Source organism: Botrytis sinoallii, assembly GCF_014898435.1.
Source record: "Botrytis sinoallii strain Bc 23 chromosome Unknown BSIN_001, whole genome shotgun sequence".
Classification (NCBI taxonomy): Eukaryota; Fungi; Ascomycota; class Leotiomycetes; order Helotiales; family Sclerotiniaceae; genus Botrytis; species Botrytis sinoallii.
The window spans coordinates 720,844-743,612 of record NW_024066028.1 but is presented as its reverse complement, the minus strand read 5'-3'; the positions used below and the strand labels follow the sequence as shown (position 1 = coordinate 743,612).

Genomic DNA, 22,769 nt, shown 5'->3' with positions numbered 1-22,769 from the left:
TCTCAATCCCAACCCAATTCCAACCCATAAACTCATAAAACCGTATAATCCACATCCACAGCCACAGCCACACCCACCCACCTACCCTCAATCAATCAATCAATCAATCAATCAACAAAAAATACCAAAAAAAGCATTAAACAAACCACCAAAGGTAGGTAGGCCAGAACTACAATTAAAAAACAATATAACATTACGCCATCTTTTTCAAGAAGGGAGACTGACTAACTATACTACCGCCGCAACCCTCAACAAATCAGGGAAGTGTTCCTTCCCACTTTCCAACCACGCCATGCATTATGTACGCTCAATAATAAACAACGAGCAAAGTCTAATCAATCCCATGCAATACCTTCCATCAGAATAACACTATCCAAGCCACCCCCTTAACTATCCGCGTAATCATCATATTGATGTTGCTGCCAACGATGATTTTCCTTATTCAACGAAGTATTTGAATTAACCCAACTTGGGTTACTCCTTAATATTCTGTCTCTCTCAAATTCTTTCCATCGCTTCATAGTAATCTTGGAACTATCAAATTCTCCCTCGTATTCAATACCCGCCTTCTTAGTCTTTTCACCCGCTGTCTTACGAGTATCTCCCCAGGAGAAATCATCGAATTTCCAAAAGGCATATGTTGGGAGTAAGAAATTCCAAATTGGCAATGAGACGAGATAAATCATCATCCAAAGAACATAGACCCAACGATGAGCTGTTATAACAATCAAAACTGCTGGTAGACCAAGGATCAATGCTAGAAGTACGAGCGGAATTATTTGGACAGGGCGACGAATAATGGAAATGATTACTAGTGAATAATTAGTAAGACATTACAGTTTCATGAAGAATGATTTACTTACCGACGTAAATTGTGAAGGCAATAGCGGCTGGAAGAACCAGAGTACTGACGAGATCGATAAAGACGACAAACTGCATACTGAAGCAGAAAGTACCGCAAAGATCTCTAACCAAAACCAATTCCATCAAATTATGGACGGTACTGTTGATCCATCTACGTCTTTGTGACATGAGAACCCAAAGAGAGTCTGGTACTTGAGTTTTGCAAACAGCTTGTGGGACAAATACTTGTTTACGCTTGGGGAATGTTCGAAGCATGAGTGTTGACAGGTATCGATCCTCTCCCAAAAGTAGCAAGTTCTTCTTGTGTAGCGTGTCTACTACGTTATCGGAGTAGTGTTCGACGACATCAGGATTGGCCAAGATAGGAACCCAATAGTTACCGCCCTTTGGTGCCTTGATTCTATACATGGAGAAACAACCAGGAAGACAAGTAACACCACCGAAGATCGATTCGAAAGATTTGACAGAGTGATGAGAGATGAAATACTCGAAAACTTGTATCGCTGTCGTGAAACTGGCACGTTTGTTCGCAATCTTTGTCTCTCCGCAAAGTCCCATAATTTCAGGATCTTTAACCATTGCCGATACCATGTGTGTCAAACTATCAGGGAAAACCTTTGTATCTGCGTCAACCATAAGAACAACCTCATACATATCCGGGAAGATGCCGCTGATTTGATAGAATCCATTAAAGATCTCAAACTCGAGTTCAGTCATACGTTCATCAAACATGACTTTCTGCAAGAAAGACATCAAGATAATTTGACTATCACGCTTGCCTCTGTTTCCAGGTTTGCGGTGGGTAGCTTCATCAGGAGTACCACACTTTACAATACACACCATCGGAACTCGGAGTTGTCTATTTACGTTGATAGTAGAATCGGCACCGTAATCGTAGAATCCAGCGTATACTTTGGCCATGTTATGTCTCTTCGATCCTCTTTCGACCGCCACGTAAGAGAATGCAGGAACTTCTTCAACAGGAGTGACAAAATCTTTCATCATGCCAAGAACAACTTCTGGTGTTGACTTTGGTTCACCTTCACCCTTAATAATACCATCACAAATAACCAGAATAGTTTTATGACTGTTGGGATAATCAGTCGTAGCGATAGAGTCGAGGGTCGTGCGAATACCAAGTTCACCTTCAGAATAGGCAGTCACGAGAAGAATTGCATGAGCCAGAGGGAAGCCGTATGGTTCCCATTCTTTTGGTGGCTGAGGAACGACTAGATCATGAATGAAGCTGGTAGGGCCGGATCCATCGAGATCATTTGAATTATCAGTTCGCAAAAGGCTGTTTCGGCTATTGTTTTGATTTCGGAACATAGGGTTTGGGGGAATCAGCTGAGCTGTTGAGGCTTGACTTGCCATGGTTGTAGGTTGAGGGCGTCCAATGCGAGATGATCGATCGGCAGCGGCATAAGGATTCGAGAAACGAGATGTCGTTGGCAAGAACACACTGGTTCGTTTGCTTGTCTTATCGGATCCAGATCCCGCAGCGGAGCTACCAATATCACCAGCCAATCTTGGAGGAGCTCGGTAGATATCGTCGGACCATTCCTCGATTTGTTGCTGACGCTTCTTGGGGTCAGATGATTGAGAAGTCTTTGATGCGGCGTATTTCGAGGCAATGAACCATTGGAATATCAAAGCTAAGACAAACTTGACCAGAACAATGGCAAGAATGAACGCCAAAGAGACGTAAAGGACCACTTTGGAAGCGATACATCCAACAGTTTCGGTATCAACACTTCCAACTTTAATGATTTGCTCAAAACATTGAGCAATCTTCTTGTCTTCTGAAGATTGGAAGGCGTGTGTAGCATCCCTACCGCGTACAGCGGCGTTGGCGGCGGAAGTTTTATCGGCAAGGGTAGTAAACCTGGATGGAACGGAAACTTGAGTAGTATTGAACCATTTCAAAAGGTCTAGGTCAAGAACGTTGCCAGAGTAAACCATAAGGTTTCTTGAAGAATTTTTGATGTCATCCCAGGTAAAGTAGACAGCTCCAGCACTATTGAGTCCGTAAAACGATGAACGAGCATCTGCTTGCAAATGGCACGCGTACCCAAAATAGGCACCAACTGTCTCATTTGGAGAGCTTGAACCATCTTGATTGAATGCATGACAAGGAAAGTACCATGCAAGATCCTTGTTAGAATTGGTTGGAACGTCCGATCCATCAGCTAAAGTGATTAAACCTTTGCATTTGCCATTGACATTCTGGAACAAGAAACTGCCGTCCATGCCCCCATACTTCTGGGGCAAATCATACAGAACGTTTGCCCCATTTGTGATGCCTGTTGCAGCGGGATGTTCTGATTTTGAAAGATCATACGCGTTTCCGTGGAAGATCATATATCCAGAATCCACATGGTTGACCTGTAATCGTAGACCTGAACCCGTTCCACACACTGTTGCGGTAAACCCGAATGTCAAGAATCCCACAAATGCCATGATAGAGAGAATAATGCTGATCAATCCCATCTTTTCCCTCCAAGCTCTTTGTTGTGCTTTAGAACGGAAGCCGAAACACTTGAGAACAAAACCTGGACACCAGAAGGTTACAATGGCGCAATAAACATTCCAAAGACTAGGCGGTTTCACAGTGTCGAGGGCCTTTTGCCTTTCCTTTTCCTCCTTGGACATTTTTGGCACCCTCTCCCTCTTCAGTTTATTTCCTCCTCGAGATTTTGAAGCAAATCCAGCCTTTTCATTCGAGGCGAGGTCTTCTGGTCCAGCTCCATGGCCGCGTGTAGTTCGTCTTGCGGGTGGCGCAATATCAGATTCCGCTTCCCCCGATGATCGAAGCCCCGAAGTCTCTGTATTCGCAGCATCTGCCTCGATGTCCTCCATTATGGGATCGTTGCCAGTCGTTGAAGGTTGGGTATCCATATTGGCGGCATGTTGGCGATAGTGGTAGTTGGGATGGTTTTCATCGATTCTGTTACGTTCTGGGCGAATAAGACTGCGCTTCCTCGACATCGCAGTCGCAGGTGTGGTATTTCGCGATGGTGAGATTGGTTCACGAGACATTGTTGGAGTCAGTGGAGATGATGCTGTATCCGCAAAGGAAGATTTCGAAGGTCGACTTTCATGTGTAGGCGAAGCTGGGGGGAGAGTATAGTAGACCGTTTCTTCATCTTGAACTTGTGCGCGCCGCGAATTGTTTCGATAGTGGTTAGATCTATGTGATTCACTGTGATCAGGTCGCCTAGGAGGAGACATAATTCTATTTGAGTAGAATTGTTAGTTACTATTAAAGAATGAATGAAAGATTCAGAAGAATATTCCAACTTCAATTACTTCGGCGTCTCCGTCGCAGGCAAGAGCGGTTAGAAGGAATGAGGCAGTGGTAATCAAATTCCCCAAGAGAAATCAGATATCCAGCACCTGGACTCTTCTTCTTCTTCCAAGCTTTGCAACAAAAGCGATTGTGAGGGGCAAGTATAACTCTAGAATAATGAAGAATATGGGGAAACATACATTGATGGCGGTCAAATAGTGGTCAAAGTTATTTTGTTTGCACGGAGTCGTAGAGGGATTGTTTTATTATCCCTGTTGAGTGTTGTGGGTTGGTTCCTTGGTCGACCAAAGTCAAGAGGAGGTGGCGGCGTTGCAGAAGTCCATGTACTGATTGATTAATATTCCTTGAAAATAACGAATGTGGTAGGTAGGCAGATGGAGTGATTTAATTGAGTAAACAAAACATGTAGTGTAGATGTATGTATTCACTCTCTGTCACACACACACACTCTCTCTCTCTCTCTCTCTCTCTCTCTCTCGAACAAGTGATAAGTGAGACCTGGGGTCTGGATTATCCCAGTATATCGAAATGTCAACAAATCTCGATGGCGCAAAGGGGAGAAGCGGAAGTTTATTTTGACTGAGCCAGTGTACTCTGCAGGCAGGTAGGTAGGTACAGTATTTTTGGCAGGAGCTTATTTTGTACTTTGCCAGTGGAAAGGTCGGAGTGAATATTGATGTGATAATACGAACGATCTCGCCTTGCTGTTTAGTAAACGAGTGATAAACTTTTGTAATTATGAGAAGCTCGATGTGATGATGAAACCGAATATATTGGGGGTGGAGCTGGAGCTGGAGATGATGGAGCCAAAAAACGAATGATTTTCTCCTCGAATCTTCACCATGGGTTGGTTTATGAAAGGACGCACGAAGTCTTGAAGTTCATGATGAGAGAGAAGATGGAAAAACAATGGGTACAACGCTACAGAGAGATTCACGTATTACCTGAATGGTTATTTGCTAACGAAAGGCAAACCAAGAGAAAGAGAATGGATGGATGGCTTTGGAATGCACCAATATTGTCACCACGGCCTATCCGGGATAATGAATGGTATGCTCACCGGGGAGAAGTGTACGGAGGAACTTGAGATCCGCCAAACATGTGAATTTGAAGGAGAGTGATTGGTTTGTGGATGGAGGTTGGAAGGGAAATTCCTAAAAATATCCATGCTTTAGTAATAAAAGTATCTAAGTAGGAAGGGAAGTTGCTAAGGGGATTGATTGCATTGGTACCTTGAATCTCGATGGACCTAAGTATGCACCTACGGATTAGTAGAATACTAAATCGATATTCTTGATAAGCACTTCACATACGATATCTATCATTAGCAAAAGCAGACATGCACTTTGACCAAATTCCTCATCGTGTACCGTACAGACTTCACACCGTTCAGTACCGGTCGATCGGTGTCAATCATCATCGTTCTTGTCCTTGTACATAATCAATCACGACAGATTGGCGTTAGCCGTTTCATACTATTGACACAACCTTTCCTGGTGGCATTTCCGTTTCCGTTTCCGTTTCCGTTTTCATTTCCATTTCCATTTTCCATTACCATTTCCATCTCGCAAAGCAATGCAATGCATACTCTAATATGTTGTGTTGTTCCATAACTTTGAAAGCCTTGACGCTCCGATGGATTATGGATCACCGTGGGAGCTATAACAGTGATAACACCGATGATGCGAGTTTCATCACGAGATATCCGACCGATCGGATGCTTGTTGAATTGGGACCATTTGGACCGAAGAGACACATTCCACTCCACCTTGAGGATAAAAAAAGAGTCAAGACAGGGGAAATACGAGAAGAGCAGCGCCAACCGATAATATGCCACCAAGAATACTACCATCTTTTTTTATTTTTCTTTTTTTTTTAGCTTGGGTATGGCGTTACGATACACTTATTATGGAATGGAATACCAGCCTAATCGATCTAGAAGTGGGATTGGAAAAGAGGGGAAAAAAGTTGAATGAATACTACCTGGGTAGGTAGGTAAAGAAAGAAAGAACGAATGAATGAAATGAAATGAAATGAAATGAAATAAAATAAAATAAAATAAAATAAAATAAAATAAAATAAAATAAAATAAAATAAAATAAAATAAAATAAAATAAAATAAAATAAAATAAAATAAAATAAAATAAAATAAAATAAAATAAAATAAAATAAAATAAAATAAAATAAATAAAATAAAATAAAATAAAATAAAATAAATACAATAAAATAAAATAAAATAAATAAATGTCAAACTTCAACTCCTTCGTCAATTCCTCTTTTTCTTCACCATCCCCATGCATGTCAAGTCGTCAACTGATTCTCATCTTTGATAAGGGGTACTAGGTAGGTAATTGGTACCTACTTATTATATGGAGTAGACCCTTGGTTAAGAATATTAAGGAGGGGAGGGATTCTCCGCATCAACAACATGAACCATGTCTGTTGAGGATAATGATCGCCACATCCGCTTGACATAAAGTCAATTTTTCTTATACCAAAAAATATTCCATTTATTACTCCGATCGTGTGTCTTGGGGTTTCGTCTCCATGTCATCATCCATTGTCCAACCACTCCTCATGAAGACAGCACGTTCGAAAAATGGCTGTCACAGCATCCTGCGACTACATTGATGAGTCTGTGGGATGATTGATACCAGTAGGTAGTGACTTGCAAAGTTCTGCTTTAGCTCAATCACGAACTGAATCCGACCTATGTGCGGTGAATGATTATTGATACCAGTACGAGTAGTGACTATCGTAAATAGATCCTCTACTAATAGTCGATGTGACTATCACGACTACAATAACTACAGCGACACTTCCATTGGGTGTGTGTGCTGCTCGTACTCGTTTCCCCTCGACTGGGTAAGTCGACTTCGTAACTCAGCCTCGATGTGCGAACATTCTCATGGCTGATCTCAGCGTTTGAGACTTGGTATGGACATTTGGATCCCATTCAGGTACAGACCGTACACTGCGCAGTAAGCTAAAATGTGTAGAGGGAAGAAGTCATCAATTATTGGCCGATGTGATAGTGGAATGTCCTTTTTGAGGCTCTTGAACCCGATACCAAGATACGGCACGAGGGGAAAAAAGGACACTATGCCTGGTAGCAATGAGGCTATCTCAACTTTCTTTCTTTCTTTCTTTCCGATGATAAATCTCACATTGTTGGCCAACATATAGGTAGGTATATACATACTCCGGATAAGTAGTGGTGGACTGACCGAGGAAGTCTAAGACAGCAAAATGTCACTCGTAGCGGGAAAGGTATTCCAATCCATAAACAGGTGAAGTGTCAGACAATAATACATTGTAAATGATAACTAATAACTAATAAATAATAAATAATAAATACAATATTCCCTCCCCACCTTTCTGATCAACGGACAATGAACAAGATAATACGAGTAAATGATAATGGGATAGAATTTTCTTGCATCAACACCCATAACATATTGCGCGTTATCTGCATGATTTTCCACTTTTTTTGATTGATACGTGAACTTCAGGTGACTTGGAAGATCTTTTTTCTCAAGAACAGAGGGACGATGTACCTGGATTGGTTTGATGAGCCAATTTATCATCTGTGTTTATCAATCTCGACTGATGTAACAGATAGAATGTATGTAATATGGTGATTGTGATTTGATATCCCCCAAATCATCTCTGGTATTGCAATTTGCGTCGGGAGCATCACCGAATAAAACATATCCAATGTCCATGAATTGATTAACTCTTTAATGGGCGTAATGCAGTGCTGTATAACATACCGGTAACACATAACATGAACACACATACACACACACACACACACATACCTACCTACCTACATACAGTAGCAAGTGATTGACATCTGTCAGAAAAGTGCTAACTGGTAACTCGTCGGAAGACACCAGAAACCCCGGATCTTCCAAACCGACATCTTGGGTACATATTAGGAAAGGTTTCAAAGCGAACCAGCGAGCCAACGAAACTATCCATCTCTTGACTAGGGAGCTAGGATCGGGTCAAACTTTTCATGTACTCTGTGCTCGAATGGGATTGGAAGGCAGGTCTTTTCCCCGCAGCTCGACTCCTTTTTTGACGCTTATCCGCCTCCGTTCCTTTTTTTCCCTTTCTTGTCTTTTCTTGTCTTGTCTTGTCCTTTTGCAATTATCCATACGGAGAAGAAAGACATCCGTCGCAAGGGACCAGGTAGGGAATAATGACTCCTAGGCAACTATGTGGAGGAAAGTGGAGATGTCGAGTGATGGACTACGACTGTTAGTACCGACTCAACGTAATCCCTAGGTAGTGAGTAGTGAGTAGTGAGGTAGCTGGGGAGAGCTAGGTGCGCTTTGAAACTTTTAGGTCCCTCCCGCCCTACCTATCTAAGTAATAAGTACGAACTTTACAGAGCACGGAGACAAACTCAATCAAATTATCAAGTCGATTGATATGCAAAGCGGGGACATCAGTGTAAGGTAAGTGTCCATAATGATCATGGCATGGTCATAATTATCAATCACTCTTTTATGGAGACGGAAGATGGAAGATGGAAGATTGAAGATTGGAGATTGGAGATTGGAGATTGGAGATTATAATAAGAATTCAAATGTCAAGCAAGTAAGACTGACTTACTTACCACAATCACATTAATAGTGGTACCGCAAGCGTCATCTCATACCTAATACCTAATCGTAAGATACAATACTCGGCCGAGAAAGAAGGGTCGAGTCTGTTGAGAAAGAGTTTCTAATTCTGACGTGCGACAACAGCATTCCTGCATATTGCATCTTCATTCCTCTCTCCCATCACGCGAAACTCAATCCAATCCAATCCAGTCAAATTCAACAAAGGCCGAGCCGACAATCGGAAACAGAGGGCCAATTCCAGATTCCAGATTCCAGATTCCAGATTCAAGATTCCCTCGTACACTTTGTCAACAAGAAAAAAATCACTTCTTGTGTGAAGGACATCCATCTAGAGTATCAGCCGCACTTCTACCTGTACTTCGTATATCAACCCACCAAATACTACCTTCGCACATCGTACTCGCGGGGGGCATAAATAAATCCTAGGGTTGCGACAGGGGTGGAATCCTAAAATATTATTCACTGGCCCTTTGATGCTCCGAAACCAACAAGAATAATAAGGTTGCCGCCACGGATACATTCATTCTCCTTTGTGTTCAACTCAAATCGCTTTGGCTTGGGACTCTGACGGCAGATTATAAAATTTGATCATCTCATCATACAGTTTTGTGCAGGTAGTACCGGTAAGATCTCACATTGTACATTCAAATAAACTCCATATGGAGATTGAGGATACCATCTTACTCAATACTGATTCACCTTTTACAGAGACCAAACCTTTCCCTTTTTTTAAAGCCCTCGATCTACCACACTCGTTTGCCTTGCGTCTCCAACATTTCCGATTACACGAGTACCTGAGAAATACCTGCATAGAATAAACTCTCGCTCGCCATATATCGCACCTTTCCCCTCCTACCTCGGTACCGACTGGTCTTACTATTGCAGCGCAACTTCTTGATACCCGGAAAGTACGGAGATATATCAGAAAGAATCACCTAACCTCATCCAGTGGAGTTTGGGTGGAGAAGTGTCCAACAGCGGGTCAAAGGTCGAGCAATACGGAACTTGACCATGCCAGCCCAAGTCGCAACCCCCCCTGGTCCAGAAGGCTTCAGCAAAGCTTCCACCAGAGGATCACCTGCAGGATATTTTGACGGTGAAGATTCGAAAGAAAACAATACTGGGCGAAAGTCAGTGCCACCGTCACCTCCTGCTGGAAGAATACAAGGATCACCAATGACTCCCACTAAACTCAACATCCAACGGCAGTCTCGTCAGTCGCAGATTGGGAACGAAGAGGAATCACGTAAAACTCATGAAAATGAGAGTTTTCAGCAGTCAGAATTGTTTCTACCGGTTACCACTGAAATGCCATACCGAGCACCGCCGCCGCCGCCCACAACTGTTATAGATCCTCCTCAGCAGTCAGAACTGAGGATGTCTGGGGAATCTTCGTCAGCTTCAAGAACTTCATCAGAGACCTCGGCAGCCTACCCAAGCCGATTTGGAAATGGAATTCCTGAACGAATCGATGAAAATGAAGCTGATGCACATGAGCAACCAGTGCCTCACTTGCAATATTACCACCAGGGTACAACGACTCCAAATCATCGAGCTTCTATGCCCATTGGCACAGGTTCAACCGATTTCATGGAAGCAGGATCCTCAACAAATCGCCACTTGATCCCTAATTCATATGCCAGACATTCTTCTAATAATTCAAGTCAGAGACCATTATCTGCGTATTCTGATCTGGGTGGTAGAACTCGTTCACCTGGCAATGGCCCCAACTCACCAACTTGGCGTACGGGATCCGCTAACTCGGGGAGGTCTCATGATAGGCCAATGTCGTATATCGACCTTGCTAACATGCCCTACACGAGACAACATGCACCGGGTCCAATTTCACTAGATAATTCACAGCTGAGGACAGTTGTAGGATCAAATGCGTCACTGTTAAGTGCACAGAAGACATTGGAGATGTATCGGCAAAATGCCAAGAAATCGAGTAGCTCGGAGATACAATATTCTTTTGCTATATTTTTAATACAAGCAGCTCAAGAGGCTGGTTTAAACGTTGAAGAAGACACTCCACGAAAATCTAGCCCGAAACCTGGTCGCAATAGCCCTTATATAGAGAGTGAACCTGCCACCCCACAAAACCTACTGCGCGAAGCCAAGAGCATTCTACAAAAACTGGCCGACCGAGGGTATCCATTCGCACAATATTATTTGGCTGACGGCTTTTCCTCTGGGCTGTTCAATAAAGGAAAACCAGATCACTCTACAGCTTTTTCATTATTCGTTTCAGCAAGCAAGCACGGCCATGCTGAATCTGGCTACCGAGCTGCGTTGTGTTATGAATTTGGGTGGGGCTGTAGAGCTGATGCTGCCAAAGCTGTGCAATTCTATCGAGCAGCGGCAGCTAAAAATCATCCTGGTGCCATGACTCGTCTTGGTCGAGCTTGTCTCTCTGGCGACCTCGGCTTTGACCGATATAAGGAGGGCCTTAAATGGCTGAAACGAGCCACTGAATCGGCTGATGCCCAGTACAATTCTGCGCCGTATCATCTTGGAGTATTGTACGAGAATGGCTACGGAGAAGATCTTTTCAAGGATGAAGCCTATGCCGCTGAACTTTTTACTCAAGCTGCAGAGCTAGGAAACGCCGATGCTTCTTTCAAGCTAGGCCAGGCATATGAACATGGAAAGCTTTCGTGTCCTCGAGATCCTGCTCTAAGTGTGCATTTTTATAATGGATCCGCGGAGGCTGGTAATCCCGAAGCTATGATGGCGTTGTGTGCTTGGTATCTGATTGGTGCTGAACCGGTACTCGAAAAAGATGAGAATGAGGCATATGAGTGGGCACGACGAGCTGCTGACATGGGTATGTGTTCTACATTATTCATTCATCCACTCAAAACTAATTATATTATAGGTCTTCTCAAGGCAGAGTATGCTGTAGGATATTTCACAGAGATGGGTATTGGTTGCCGACGCGATCCGCTGGAAGCTAATGTTTGGTACGTGAAAGCTGCCGAATCTGGCGATGAGCGCGCGAAACACCGACTTGCCAAAATCAGAGCTGCAGCGTCGGGAGGTACACCGATGGAAGTTGCCCCACCCAGAAATGCGGCCAAGATTAAGAAAAGTGCTTCGGCAGTCGATAAACCGGGGAAAGATGAGAAGGAGTGTGTGATAATGTGAAGAAGCGATAGGAAGTTCCGACTTTGGGGAGAGAAAGCGAAAAGCTTTGCAGCCACGCCAATGAGTTTTGATGTCTAATAATTATTGGTTGGCACAATGAAAGAAGCCGAGTCTGGAAATTAACGCTAGCAGTGTGGTCTGGACTGTATTAGCAGAGATAGACTGTTGGTTGTGGCCATAGCTGTCGATATAGAAAGGCTTGATATAGATCTCGCAGGATAAGATTTGAATGCATTGGGCAAAATGCCTTGCTCTTTTTTTTCGCGTTTGATACGTTGCATGCGAGGCGTGGCGTTTCATTACTCTAGATAATGAATGGCGTCTTTTGGTTTTATCTTTTTATTTTATCATGTTTCGAGGAAAAAAGAAATATCTTTGTGTGCGTATTTCTTTATATAGCATTGATGATCTCTGCATTTGAACGGGGAGGGATGGAGCATAGTCTGGGGGCAGGGGTCAGCATGGTCCTTTTGGGAGTGGGAAGGGAGATTTCAGGGAGTGGGTATTCGGCTAAAAATGGCACATGTACGACGGAGAGAATTATAGGAGGTGACTTTTTTTCACCAGGGGGCTTAGCCGAGTGAGTGGGTTGGGGGCGAAATTTGAAATGGGATGAGATGGTGATGGATTGAGTAGTCGGGAAATGATTGAATTTGATGAAGGAGGAGCAGATGGGGAAATGAGTGGATGGGGAAGAGATAGGTATCTACCTAGTGATTGTTTTGTTGCTACTCAATATAATGACGTTATGTGATTTCATGGATTGATTGATTGATGTAATGGTTGATGTAATCTAATGGTTGATATGTGTGGGGAGGTTGAATGATGAATGGGTGGATGGTGGATGGGTGAATGTTTTTATTTGTGTGTTTTTGATTGATAATGATGATGAGATAAAGAGGTGTGGAGGGAGTTGGTGGTGTTGGCTAGTCGCCTGTGTGATGTAATTCGGAGCATAGCGAAAGTAACTGATGCATCAAATTTTACGGAATTTTTGTATCGCATACCTATATATTGATTGTATTCTCTATAGGTATTCAGGATTCAATTTGTATCTAGCATGTGCTTTATATATAAATAGGTAGGTAGGTAGTTATATTATATCTTAATATCTTAATATCTTAATGTCTTAATGTCTTAATATCTTTTAATCTTTTAATCTCTTGTTATCAATTCAAATATATATATCAAATAAGCTTTATTTTTAGTTTTTTTTTAGTTTTTTTTTAAGGTTGTTAAAAATATATTGCGTATTTTGTGTTTACGATACTCTTGATACTAGTGTATCTGGGTTTGTAAGGAATGGATATTAGATATTCTGAAATACGGACGAGTTGTAGCTGTCTTGTTCTGAAGTATAGATAGATACCTGTATAGATATCTAGATGTTTTATTCATGTAGCTAGGTAGGTAGGAGCTAGGTGGGTATTGATTTATCTGGATAGGTACTTGATTCTTTTCTTTCTTCTTTCTTTCTTTCTTTCTTTCTTTCTTTCTTTCTTTCTTTCTTTCTTTCTTTCTTTCTTTCTTTCTTTCTTTCTTTCTTTCTTTCTTTCTTTCTTTCTTTCTTTCTTCTTTCTTTCTTTCTTTCTTTTCTTTCTTCTTTTTTTCTTTTTGTCTGGTGCTTGTGGATATCTATGGCTATGAGTGTGAGTTGGGTTGGATGAAGAGTATCTAGGTAGCCCTGGGTATTTATATTTTCTAGAAATTCAAAAGGGGAATACTGTATATTCCATCGATGTATCGCTTACCCGATCTGATCTCTTCAGATCTCTTCAGGGAGTGTAATCGTTTCTAGGTTTATTTGGTAAGTGCTAACTACCTACCTATGTTATATATCTATTATAGAGGTTTAGAGAATCCGTGGGTATGTATTACATGCTTTTTTTTTCCTTTTGCATAGCTATTACAAGAAGAAAAAGCCAACAGACGTGCATCGCATCACATCACCGACTTGACTATCTATTCTATTTCTCGTCAAAGAGCAACTCTAAATAAATTATAGCACGCAGGATAGCTCGACTCGCGTTTGCGGCTCCTACCTAGGTATCTACCTATGCAAAGCTAATGGATTCCATCGAAACCCATCTTTTGATCACGAATTTCAGGGGAGATGAAGCTCGCATAAATACTGGTGAGGGATATCGATGCAGGGAGAGAGCGACTATAATAGCGGGTGGGTGGGATACCACTAGGCGGGCTTGAAAATGTAAACACGTCGAGTTTACTTGTAGTGAAAGAAAGTAGTATAGTGGAAGTAGCATTCTTCGTTTCGTTGTAGCGGCTACCCAGCTGTCCCGTCTGGTAGATCAGGACTGCATAGTATAGACTTGTTCGTTAGCACATGTATGTCGTTTTGGTATGATTGATGCGTAAAGCTGGCGAGGCTGAAATATCTGGGTCGCGGTTTTCGGATCGGCTGAAGATGATGTTGTATCCGTATCGATTTTGTGAGGGTTTTTTGGAGGGAGGAATGGAAAAAAGTATCTTGTTTAGGTAGTCTTTGTGGAATTTTCTTTAGGGGTGTTGTATTACTCTAGTTCCAAGCTGTATTTTGCTCTTTGTGGGAGTGAGCTTCTTGCGGTGGAGTCCAACTTATCAACTTATCAAGTTGTTCTTTGATCTGTGATTCTGTGTTGCTGTTAGTAAAATCTGATGCGTCGTGGTCTCTTCGAAAGTTTTGCGCCTTGTCATTTGTTGTTGGAGTCATTGATGCGTGGACCCTGCGAGACTCGTTATACATCGTACACTGCCGAATAGCTTTGATCCTTTTCATCATCTGACTCAGCTATTGTGTTCATGTGATCAGTGAACGTCTCAAGCGGATGGTCGAGAAATATGAAAAGGTATTTAATACAACATCCAGCGTACAAAATGTTAGAGTCCTATTGATCCAAGATATTACAGGGTTTGCTGGGTGAAATATTTGCGGCGCATGAACTACTTGGTGACATTGCGGGATATGACGTGGCCGGGTCTCTGGGCAGCTCTCTGCATAAGGGCCTCGAAGCCTGCGAGTTGCTTGAGATTCTCGAAGAGCAGGAGCGTCTAAAGATGCGATCAGTGGCTGGCATAGTGGCCTCTGAGAACGATCCCATGGCGAGGTTATTGTTAGTCAGGAAGGTATCTCGCGTCGCCGAACTATCTCGGAAATGTATCGACACAAAACTAAGATGGCGTTTCCTACTCCTTCGTTGTTGTTTACAAGATGCATGTGTTGGATTGCATTGTAAGCTACCACGCGAGGGCTAGCATCATTGCTGGAGATGGGGGAGAAAGAATATGGTAAGCAGGATCTATACATATCTGGGAGAATCATACCGCCAAGAACCACAACAGGTACTGTTCACTGCAATGTTTTGCGATAGTCATTCGAACTCTGAGACATCGGGTAAACTTCACTTTCAGGATTTAGTAGTGCTTCTCAGACATGCAGAGAATAAATGAGCAAGCTAAAAGGTGATTGATGAGCAGGAAGTAGAGGTTTTATCTTGAGTGGTTTTCGTCCCTTTACGTGGGAGTCGTGGAAAGTTACTCCCAAATCAGAGCTAGTGTTCCAAAATGCGCCAGCTTGATCGTAGTTTGTTGATAAGGCTGCTGCACTTAGCTACGATATACTCTTGTCTTCATTTGGCTTTTGATCGGGTGACTTTTAGTTCGTTTTATAAAGTCTCTTTCGGGTATTCCTATTCTCGGAAATCGGCAAACTATCCAGAGGCGTTGATTTTGATTTGAATATCACAATATTTGCCCAAGTTTCCCCAGTTTTAGCTATGTTAGTAAAGTCTAGTAAGGATACTCTCCTGTTATCTCTGATCCGATATGGTGAGATGATACGGTGTATTATACTAGATTCAAAGGATATTTTGTATTCTGCTCTCGTAATTCTTTTAAGGTTAAGCGTTACATATTCATTTGAGTTTATGTAACTAGAATCTATTCTCATATTATAGAATCTAGTTTGAAATAATTAGATTCTAGTCACTTAGGATTATAGATTCTATTGTAAAATCCAAGGAGCATGAGAGTAAAGTATCTTAGGATACAAGAGTAGTTAAATAGCTTCGGAGGGCATGAGAGTAATTTGCCGTATTATATAACTTCGTAATTCAATACTATATCATTTCAGAAACTAACATTTTATAATTGTATTATAATATAATCTAAATCTTTTGATCAGATCGCTTAAGTTGTATAAATATCATATAATCATACTCAGAAACATTTTGTAGAATATTTACTTTATCTTACGAGACACCACCAGGTGAATATCAGTTCAAATACCCAGGTATACCCTACCTACCTAGGTATCCAGAGCAGCCCGACCTCAGTACCTAACCCTAATATAATTATAATTCACTGTAAGTTTGCTAATATTGGAAGTTGGCAAATATTGATGATTTATCAACATTAGGTTCACTGCCTGCTGAATGAACTAATGAGGCGAAAGTAGATTGATTTCTTCGAAACAGTATGCTGTCGTGTACGGAGAAACAATACTAAGACCACTGAAAATATCCATCTACAACAAAACCCAAGCTTCAAACTCTCTCCCGTCTTGCCACGCCCTTAACTTATCGTCTACATGTTCATTTCAAATCTCTTACTCGTTCTAATTTTCTCTCCAAACTTTACCAGCAATAATGGTATGGGGACAAATGCCAGTGCAACAAAGCCCAAAACTGAGTTGCCCCATCCTAGCCCAAGTTTGCCGTATATAGGGGCGGCCCGGCTAAAGGAAGCACCGTACCCGCCACATTTCGTAATACTATCATAGCTGCCATGGCGGACACCGCATGCTGCGTATATGCGTCCACATGTATGTGACGCAAGGAAGAGTCGTAAGTATCAACCCGCAAGATATAATTGCGGTCCCCATAATGGGGACGACGTATTGAATGTGTTTTTCGGCTGTCCATCCGTAGATGAAGAATCCGATTGGGAGAATCATACCGCCAAGAACCATAACTGGCAGTCTGTATTCCGGTTTTATCTCTCCTCCAGCTGCGGCTCGGATCGCCCATTTGTCGAGGAGGAGGTTGCAGCTGATGGCTCCAATAAACATGCCGATTCCTATCCCGATGAAGGTGAGTCCGACGGGTCCTTGTGATACGTTGAATTGGGACTCGAATACTTCGGTTAGGGTTGTCATTACTAGATATAGCCATCGTAGATAACTGCCGAATACAGAGACATAATCAGAATAATCGGAGAGAAGAGAAGCATTTTACAGGTCTTAAAGCTCCCGTTCGGAAGACCTCGCTTTTAGAAAGATCGCTCGCATATTTAGATCGGAGAGTGCCATGTTTCCTGTTTCCTTTCTTAAACCGGTTCGTCTTTTTTTTGGAGAATCGTTACCGCGTATGTTTCTCTCAGGAACAAAAATTCCTATTTGCACAACACCGGTTGCAATAGTGATGATCCAGAATGTCCAGCGCCATCCCGCAGCAGCCGTAAGATACCCTCCGATGATCGGACCAACGACGATACCCAGTAGTGGAAAAAGACTGATAAGTGATATAGCACCTCCACGCTGCTCTGGAGGAAACATGTCACCTATAGTTCCATCATTGAGTGTTGTAGATGCAACCATCAGACCACTTAAACATCGAAACGCAATGAGCTTGTCGATGTTAGTACTGGTCGCTCCTCCAATCGAGAAGATGATGAAGAGGACGTTGGCTACGTTGTATATAACCAGCTTTCCATAAAGCTCCGCGAGAGGCGCGATTATCAAAGGCCCGAGAATTTCGCCTAGCTCCCAGATGGATACGAGGATGGTAGAGTATAGACCGCTGTTTTCATGAAAGCCTGCGAGGATTTGCGGGGCTGCGGGTGCTACGATAATGGTTCCTAGATTTCTGGAGGAGTTAGTGAGGAGAAGGTGAGGGAGATTTAGGGTTGAGACGTACACCATTAGATTCATCAGGGAAAGAATTGCTACCATGGACCATTTGTAGCGGGGAGTCCAGTTTATGGGGTTGCGGGATCGTCTGGGCCATCGAAGTCGATGATGTTAGGGTCGGTCATGCTTTGATAGGAGGGGCCTTTTGATCTTGAGTTGATGGGTCGTCTGGTTTTTTAATCAGACATTTTGACTTGAGATTGCTCGAGGGTGTGGAGGGATGGATGATGAAGGGCTTTCAGACGACTTGAAGACTTCTTCTTTACAACTGCAAGTTTACTTATCATACTTAAGATCTGAGAATAAAAGTAACATAATATTCCATGTCTATATACCTACTCGTACAAGGAAAATCTACACGGGAGATTTTTTCCAAATTCCCACCTCTCTCCCACACTACCAAAAAAAGCCAATTTCCTAACAACCCGTATCAATTTCCTCACGATATACGTATCCCCAACATATACTCCTGTTACAACTATCCAAACCAGGAAGCTAGAAACTCGATGTCGTGGAATAGATAAGGAATTTCCTTTTTGAGATATAGTTGTAGGAAATTGTAATTTGCGATGTATGTCAGACCAACCAACCAACTGTTGCGAACAATTGTGACGTGGTCGAGGTGCGGAATATTAGATACGGGATATAAGATATAAAAGACATATATTTCTGAATCTCGAGAATCCTCAAGGAAGGAAATAGAAGAGATAATTTGAGTACTTACTTCTCAACTCACCACACTAGCTCAATTTCTCCATCTCCCATTCTCCACACCCACATACACAACCCCCTTTATCCCAAAATGTCCCCCTTCACCGTAACCGAAGCGCACACGCGCCCCGAAATCCATACCATAGCCCTACTCATCCAAAAAGCCAACCGCACCCCCTACCGTCCCTTCGTCGCCATCCAAACGCCCTCCGCTCCCGATCTCCCCACCGCGCTCAGCCTCTCCCAAGACTGGTTCTGGAACAATCACACGCATACACCAAGGAGTCATTGGATTACTGTTCAGGATAGTGAGACTGGTGAGGTAGTCGGCGCGGCGAATTGGTTGGTGAATGAGAAGAATATTTTTCGAGTCCGATGCCGAAGATTGAGGCGGGGTGGTGGGCGGAGGGGGGGAGGGGAGGGAGTTTGCGAATTTTGTGTTGGAGCAGGCATTTAGACCGAGGATGAGTTGGATGAGGAGGGGGTGTTTGAGTAGGTTTTCTTCTTCTTCTCTCGTCTTTCCTTAGGAGGAAGAAGATTCTATGAGGAATAAGAGGAACTAATCATGGAAATCGAACAGTCCTCAATATCCTAGCTACGCATCCCTCTTACCGTCGTCAAGGCGTAGAAACTCTCTTGATGCAATTCGGAGAGGAGAAAGCTAAAGAACTAATCTGGAGAGTATGTGAATAATTTCATCAATCTTGCAGGTTTTCCTATTTACCTAATTCTATATCTCGATTTCAACCCCGAATTTTCAACCTCTTCTCCCACGAAATTCTTTTTCTCCTAGCGTAGACTTTCATTTCTTTGAAAAAAAAAAATCATCTAAAGTCTCATTTTTTGAAGATAAAACTAACGATACAAGATGCTGGAGTGAAGCCGAAGGCGGAATTGGAAGAGAAGGAGCGAGATTTCTACTCGAGAAACACGGTTGGAGACCGTTACTTAAATATTGTATTTATGGAACCAAGGAAAATATGAGTGAGGAGTGGCAGGAATTATGTCATAAGTGTTTACCGCAGGAACAGTATGCTATGGTGAGTTTTATTTTACATTATTGGATTTCACTGTGTTTTTTCTTCGACTTGGAGGTTAGGGAATTGTTGGATGATATTGTGATATATTCCTTGGTCTTAAAACCCTTGTTTTATATCTTGGGATGTTTTTGGTCGATTGATTGGTTGATTGATGTATTCGAGGAGTTTATTGACATGGCTTCGACTCCTCTTTTTTTCTCTCGTTTCTGGCTTTTCTGCGCGGGAACATGTAGTAACCCGTTGCCAGTGGAAACCAAAAGGAGGCGTGTGGACGGATGATTCGATTTTGCCCTGGGATTTGGGGGCTGAGAATTAAGTATGCTTGGTTTTGCTTTGTTCTGAATAACAGGGTTAATTCTTGATGAACAAACGCATTTCGCGTGGCAGAGGTTGAGGAAAGGGGATAAGAGAAAAGGACAAGGAGTAAGAAATGCATTGATGATTTACCGAGAGCGGCGTGAAGAGGAGACGAGTGGTTGTGTGATGATGGGGTAGAGATATTTATTGTTTGTCAATTCTAGTCGCTTTCATAGGTCCAAGTGATTAATCAATAGACATGGTCTTCTTTTAAACATGTTACGTCGGTGTGTCCGTAAAACTTGGTCATAGAAAATTGATAACAATAAGGTGTGCAAGCTCTCACGTTCTGGGAATATTTTGATCCAACATGTTCAAACGATTCCAGTGGTTTAAACATTGCAAATATTGCGAGTCTTCTAGACAATTTGCCTGGTAGTCAAACCGCATAGGTACTCCGAAAACCCTTATATAGCCTTCCTTCCCCTCAAATTTAAATACCACAATTCCATCGCATCTGCCATTCAACGCCTGCCCGATTTCGCCAGTCTCAAATCTGTAAGTTCTAGATCATGATTGCATTTATAAGCTTTGCTGCTATTCCCAACTCCCGCATGGGGACCTCTCAATCTACTTCACCAGCTTCGACTTCAGATGGATGGGGAAATCCTAAATCGTGGTCAAGGAAATTTACTTCGAATATTGTATTTTTATCTTCTTCGGTCTCGACCGGTTACCCACTGCTAGCGTATCTAGATTTCTTTAGATTTCTATGGGGTCCAGCCGAGATACTTGAGGGTTACTTTACTTTCTAAATATCGGTAATGGTTGGTGATATCATCGTGTCGTGCTTATTTGTTCACTGCAACGTTATCAATTTAACAAGCCGTAGTTCAATGATATGAGATCTTTCGATCTGAGGCTCTATTGTATGATAGAATTGTACAAATTCCGAGAATTATTGAAATGTGCAAGAGCTGGAAGAAAGAATGTATATCAGAATTGATTCAATTTATCTATAACCTACCATCGCTTTGTATGTTGCGAAAGAGATCGTGGTCTGGATATGCATTAGTTTCTTTGGTGGCAAAATTCAGCATAGATCACATCAATTAAGAGAAGTGTAACCCTGTTAATCACCGTGGCATTCGAAAGTTTCTGGCTAGTGAATATATCGGCTAAAAATTAGCGTCTTAGCCCCCCCTAAATACTTTCACACTTTCATAAGTTGTAGGTTCTTAACGCTTATTCCAGAAGCTAGAACTGTAATAATCTATTGAATGATTTACCTATTCAGGAGTCTAGAATTATAAAACTGCAGAAGACAATGAGAGGAAAATATATACTAGTAACAGAAGCGAGCTAAAAGTAGTAGAACGAAAGCACGACTAGAATGGCTATGAATATTAAACTCATGAATACAAAACTACAACAAGTCGAATGTGATAACTTCAAAGTACAGAGCAATTTCACTAGTACACTACAACACAAGAAAAACATAACGATCAACCTCACGAAGAAGAAGAAAAGAATCACAAAAACACATAAACCCAAAACGATGGATCCAAGGAACGAGTGGCCACTCTATTCTATTGAACTATATACCGAAATGAGATCTACAAAAACAGACACGGAACCGAAGAGAACGAAACATCTAAAGGGCGAAAAGCCCCGCAAACCCTGATCACAAGTCTATCACCGACAGCGCATCTGCTCCCGTCCTCTAACAACCACTGATGCAAAGAACCGAGTTTCCTTGATAGCTGCACTCTATATCATTGTGTTAGTACGCATCCATGATATCCGACTCATTATCATTCTGAAACCAAAAAGAAGAACAAAATACATACTTCCATTCAAAATTCCCCCTACACCATTAGTCCAGTAAGCGCAATCCGCTCCGCCGGGATGTATATTCTGCGTGTTCATCTCGGTGCAAGCTTCGTGGACAACGGCTAAGAAGTAGAGTTAGTTCAATATCCAACTGACACCATCGGATCGGATAAGATGCGTATGGGAACACTTACAGCCTCGGATGGTCGTGTAGTTGTTGTTTGCAGTCCAGACTTGAGTATGGTCATCCAGGGACCAAGCGTCGACGTTGGTAGCAAGAGCGAGGATGGAGGAAATGATAATGGTAGTGAATTGCATGATTGCGGTGGATTTGTTGGATGGTTTAGATTGAGGTGATTGAGTTGGTTGTATGGTTGAGTGAGATGATTGAATGATTGAATGATTGTGTGATGAAGAGAAATTTTTAATGCGTGACAGAAACTGAGTTTATATAGATTTTGATCTCTCTATTCACCATCAATCTAAGGATCAATCTTCATGTAAAAACTATCCAGAGGCTGTTTTACACTTGGCTTTCTTTGACATACATTTCTTGACAGTAAATTTTGTCATGCTGTTCAAGATTTCTCGTACAGAATTACTTTGCTCCCTTGGCATTATACATTGTGTAATACGCCAAGGTGGTCATATTCCTTTGGACATCTCGTCGCTTTGACGCTTCGCTGCTCCGCCCAACTTTGGGGGCGACGACTAGACAGAGAAGGATTATTTTACGTCTCTAAAATGGGAATATACAATGAAACAGCTTCAATAGAGAAAACACAGGAGGATAAACAGCCAAAACCCCAAGATATTCACGGAGTTGCTAAACTCGAGATTCTTCCAACACTCCAAATCCACTAAAAAGACTCCACATTTAAATCATCAGAAAACAAGAGATCTAGAATCATACAGCCGATACGACAGCATAACTCTCACGCGCAAATCAACAACAAATCTAAAAAAAATCAAAAAAAATCCACAACCTTCCAACCTTCCATTCCAATCTTCCATCCTAAGCGCCG

General features: G+C 42.2%; 5 protein-coding genes across 5 annotated transcripts; 2 read left to right on the top strand and 3 right to left on the bottom strand.

Annotated features, from left to right (window-relative positions):
• On the bottom strand, positions 1-4,652 carry EAF02_000173 (uncharacterized protein). The gene is made up of 3 exons (XM_038896221.1): positions 4,354-4,652; positions 864-4,099; positions 1-811 (listed from the first exon to the last, which is right to left on the bottom strand). The coding sequence occupies exons 2-3, from the start codon at positions 4,093-4,095 to the stop codon at positions 387-389; spliced, it is 3,657 nt and encodes a 1,218-aa protein (XP_038763080.1). The 5' UTR covers positions 4,096-4,099; positions 4,354-4,652; the 3' UTR covers positions 1-386.
• A 5,170-nt stretch (positions 4,653-9,822) lies between these two features.
• Positions 9,823-11,958, top strand: EAF02_000172 (uncharacterized protein; the record flags this gene model as incomplete). The annotated part of the gene is made up of 2 exons (XM_038896220.1): positions 9,823-11,638; positions 11,690-11,958. 2 exons carry the CDS (start codon positions 9,823-9,825, stop codon positions 11,956-11,958), a joined length of 2,085 nt encoding a protein of 694 aa, XP_038763079.1.
• A 5,236-nt stretch (positions 11,959-17,194) lies between these two features.
• EAF02_000171 (uncharacterized protein) lies at positions 17,195-17,905 on the bottom strand (the record flags this gene model as incomplete). The annotated part of the gene is made up of 2 exons (XM_038896219.1): positions 17,195-17,819; positions 17,871-17,905. 2 exons carry the CDS (start codon positions 17,903-17,905, stop codon positions 17,195-17,197), a joined length of 660 nt encoding a protein of 219 aa, XP_038763078.1.
• Positions 17,906-18,665: 760 nt separating this feature from the next.
• EAF02_000170 (uncharacterized protein) lies at positions 18,666-20,174 on the top strand (the record flags this gene model as incomplete). The annotated part of the gene is made up of 3 exons (XM_038896218.1): positions 18,666-18,916; positions 19,368-19,614; positions 19,862-20,174. 3 exons carry the CDS (start codon positions 18,666-18,668, stop codon positions 19,928-19,930), a joined length of 567 nt encoding a protein of 188 aa, XP_038763077.1. The 3' UTR covers positions 19,931-20,174.
• Positions 20,175-21,483: 1,309 nt separating this feature from the next.
• EAF02_000169 (uncharacterized protein) lies at positions 21,484-22,062 on the bottom strand (the record flags this gene model as incomplete). Its single annotated transcript, XM_038896217.1, has 3 exons — positions 21,484-21,681; positions 21,762-21,866; positions 21,939-22,062. The coding sequence occupies 3 exons, from the start codon at positions 22,060-22,062 to the stop codon at positions 21,635-21,637; spliced, it is 276 nt and encodes a 91-aa protein (XP_038763076.1). The 3' UTR covers positions 21,484-21,634.
• Between the last annotated feature and the right edge of the window lie 707 nt (positions 22,063-22,769).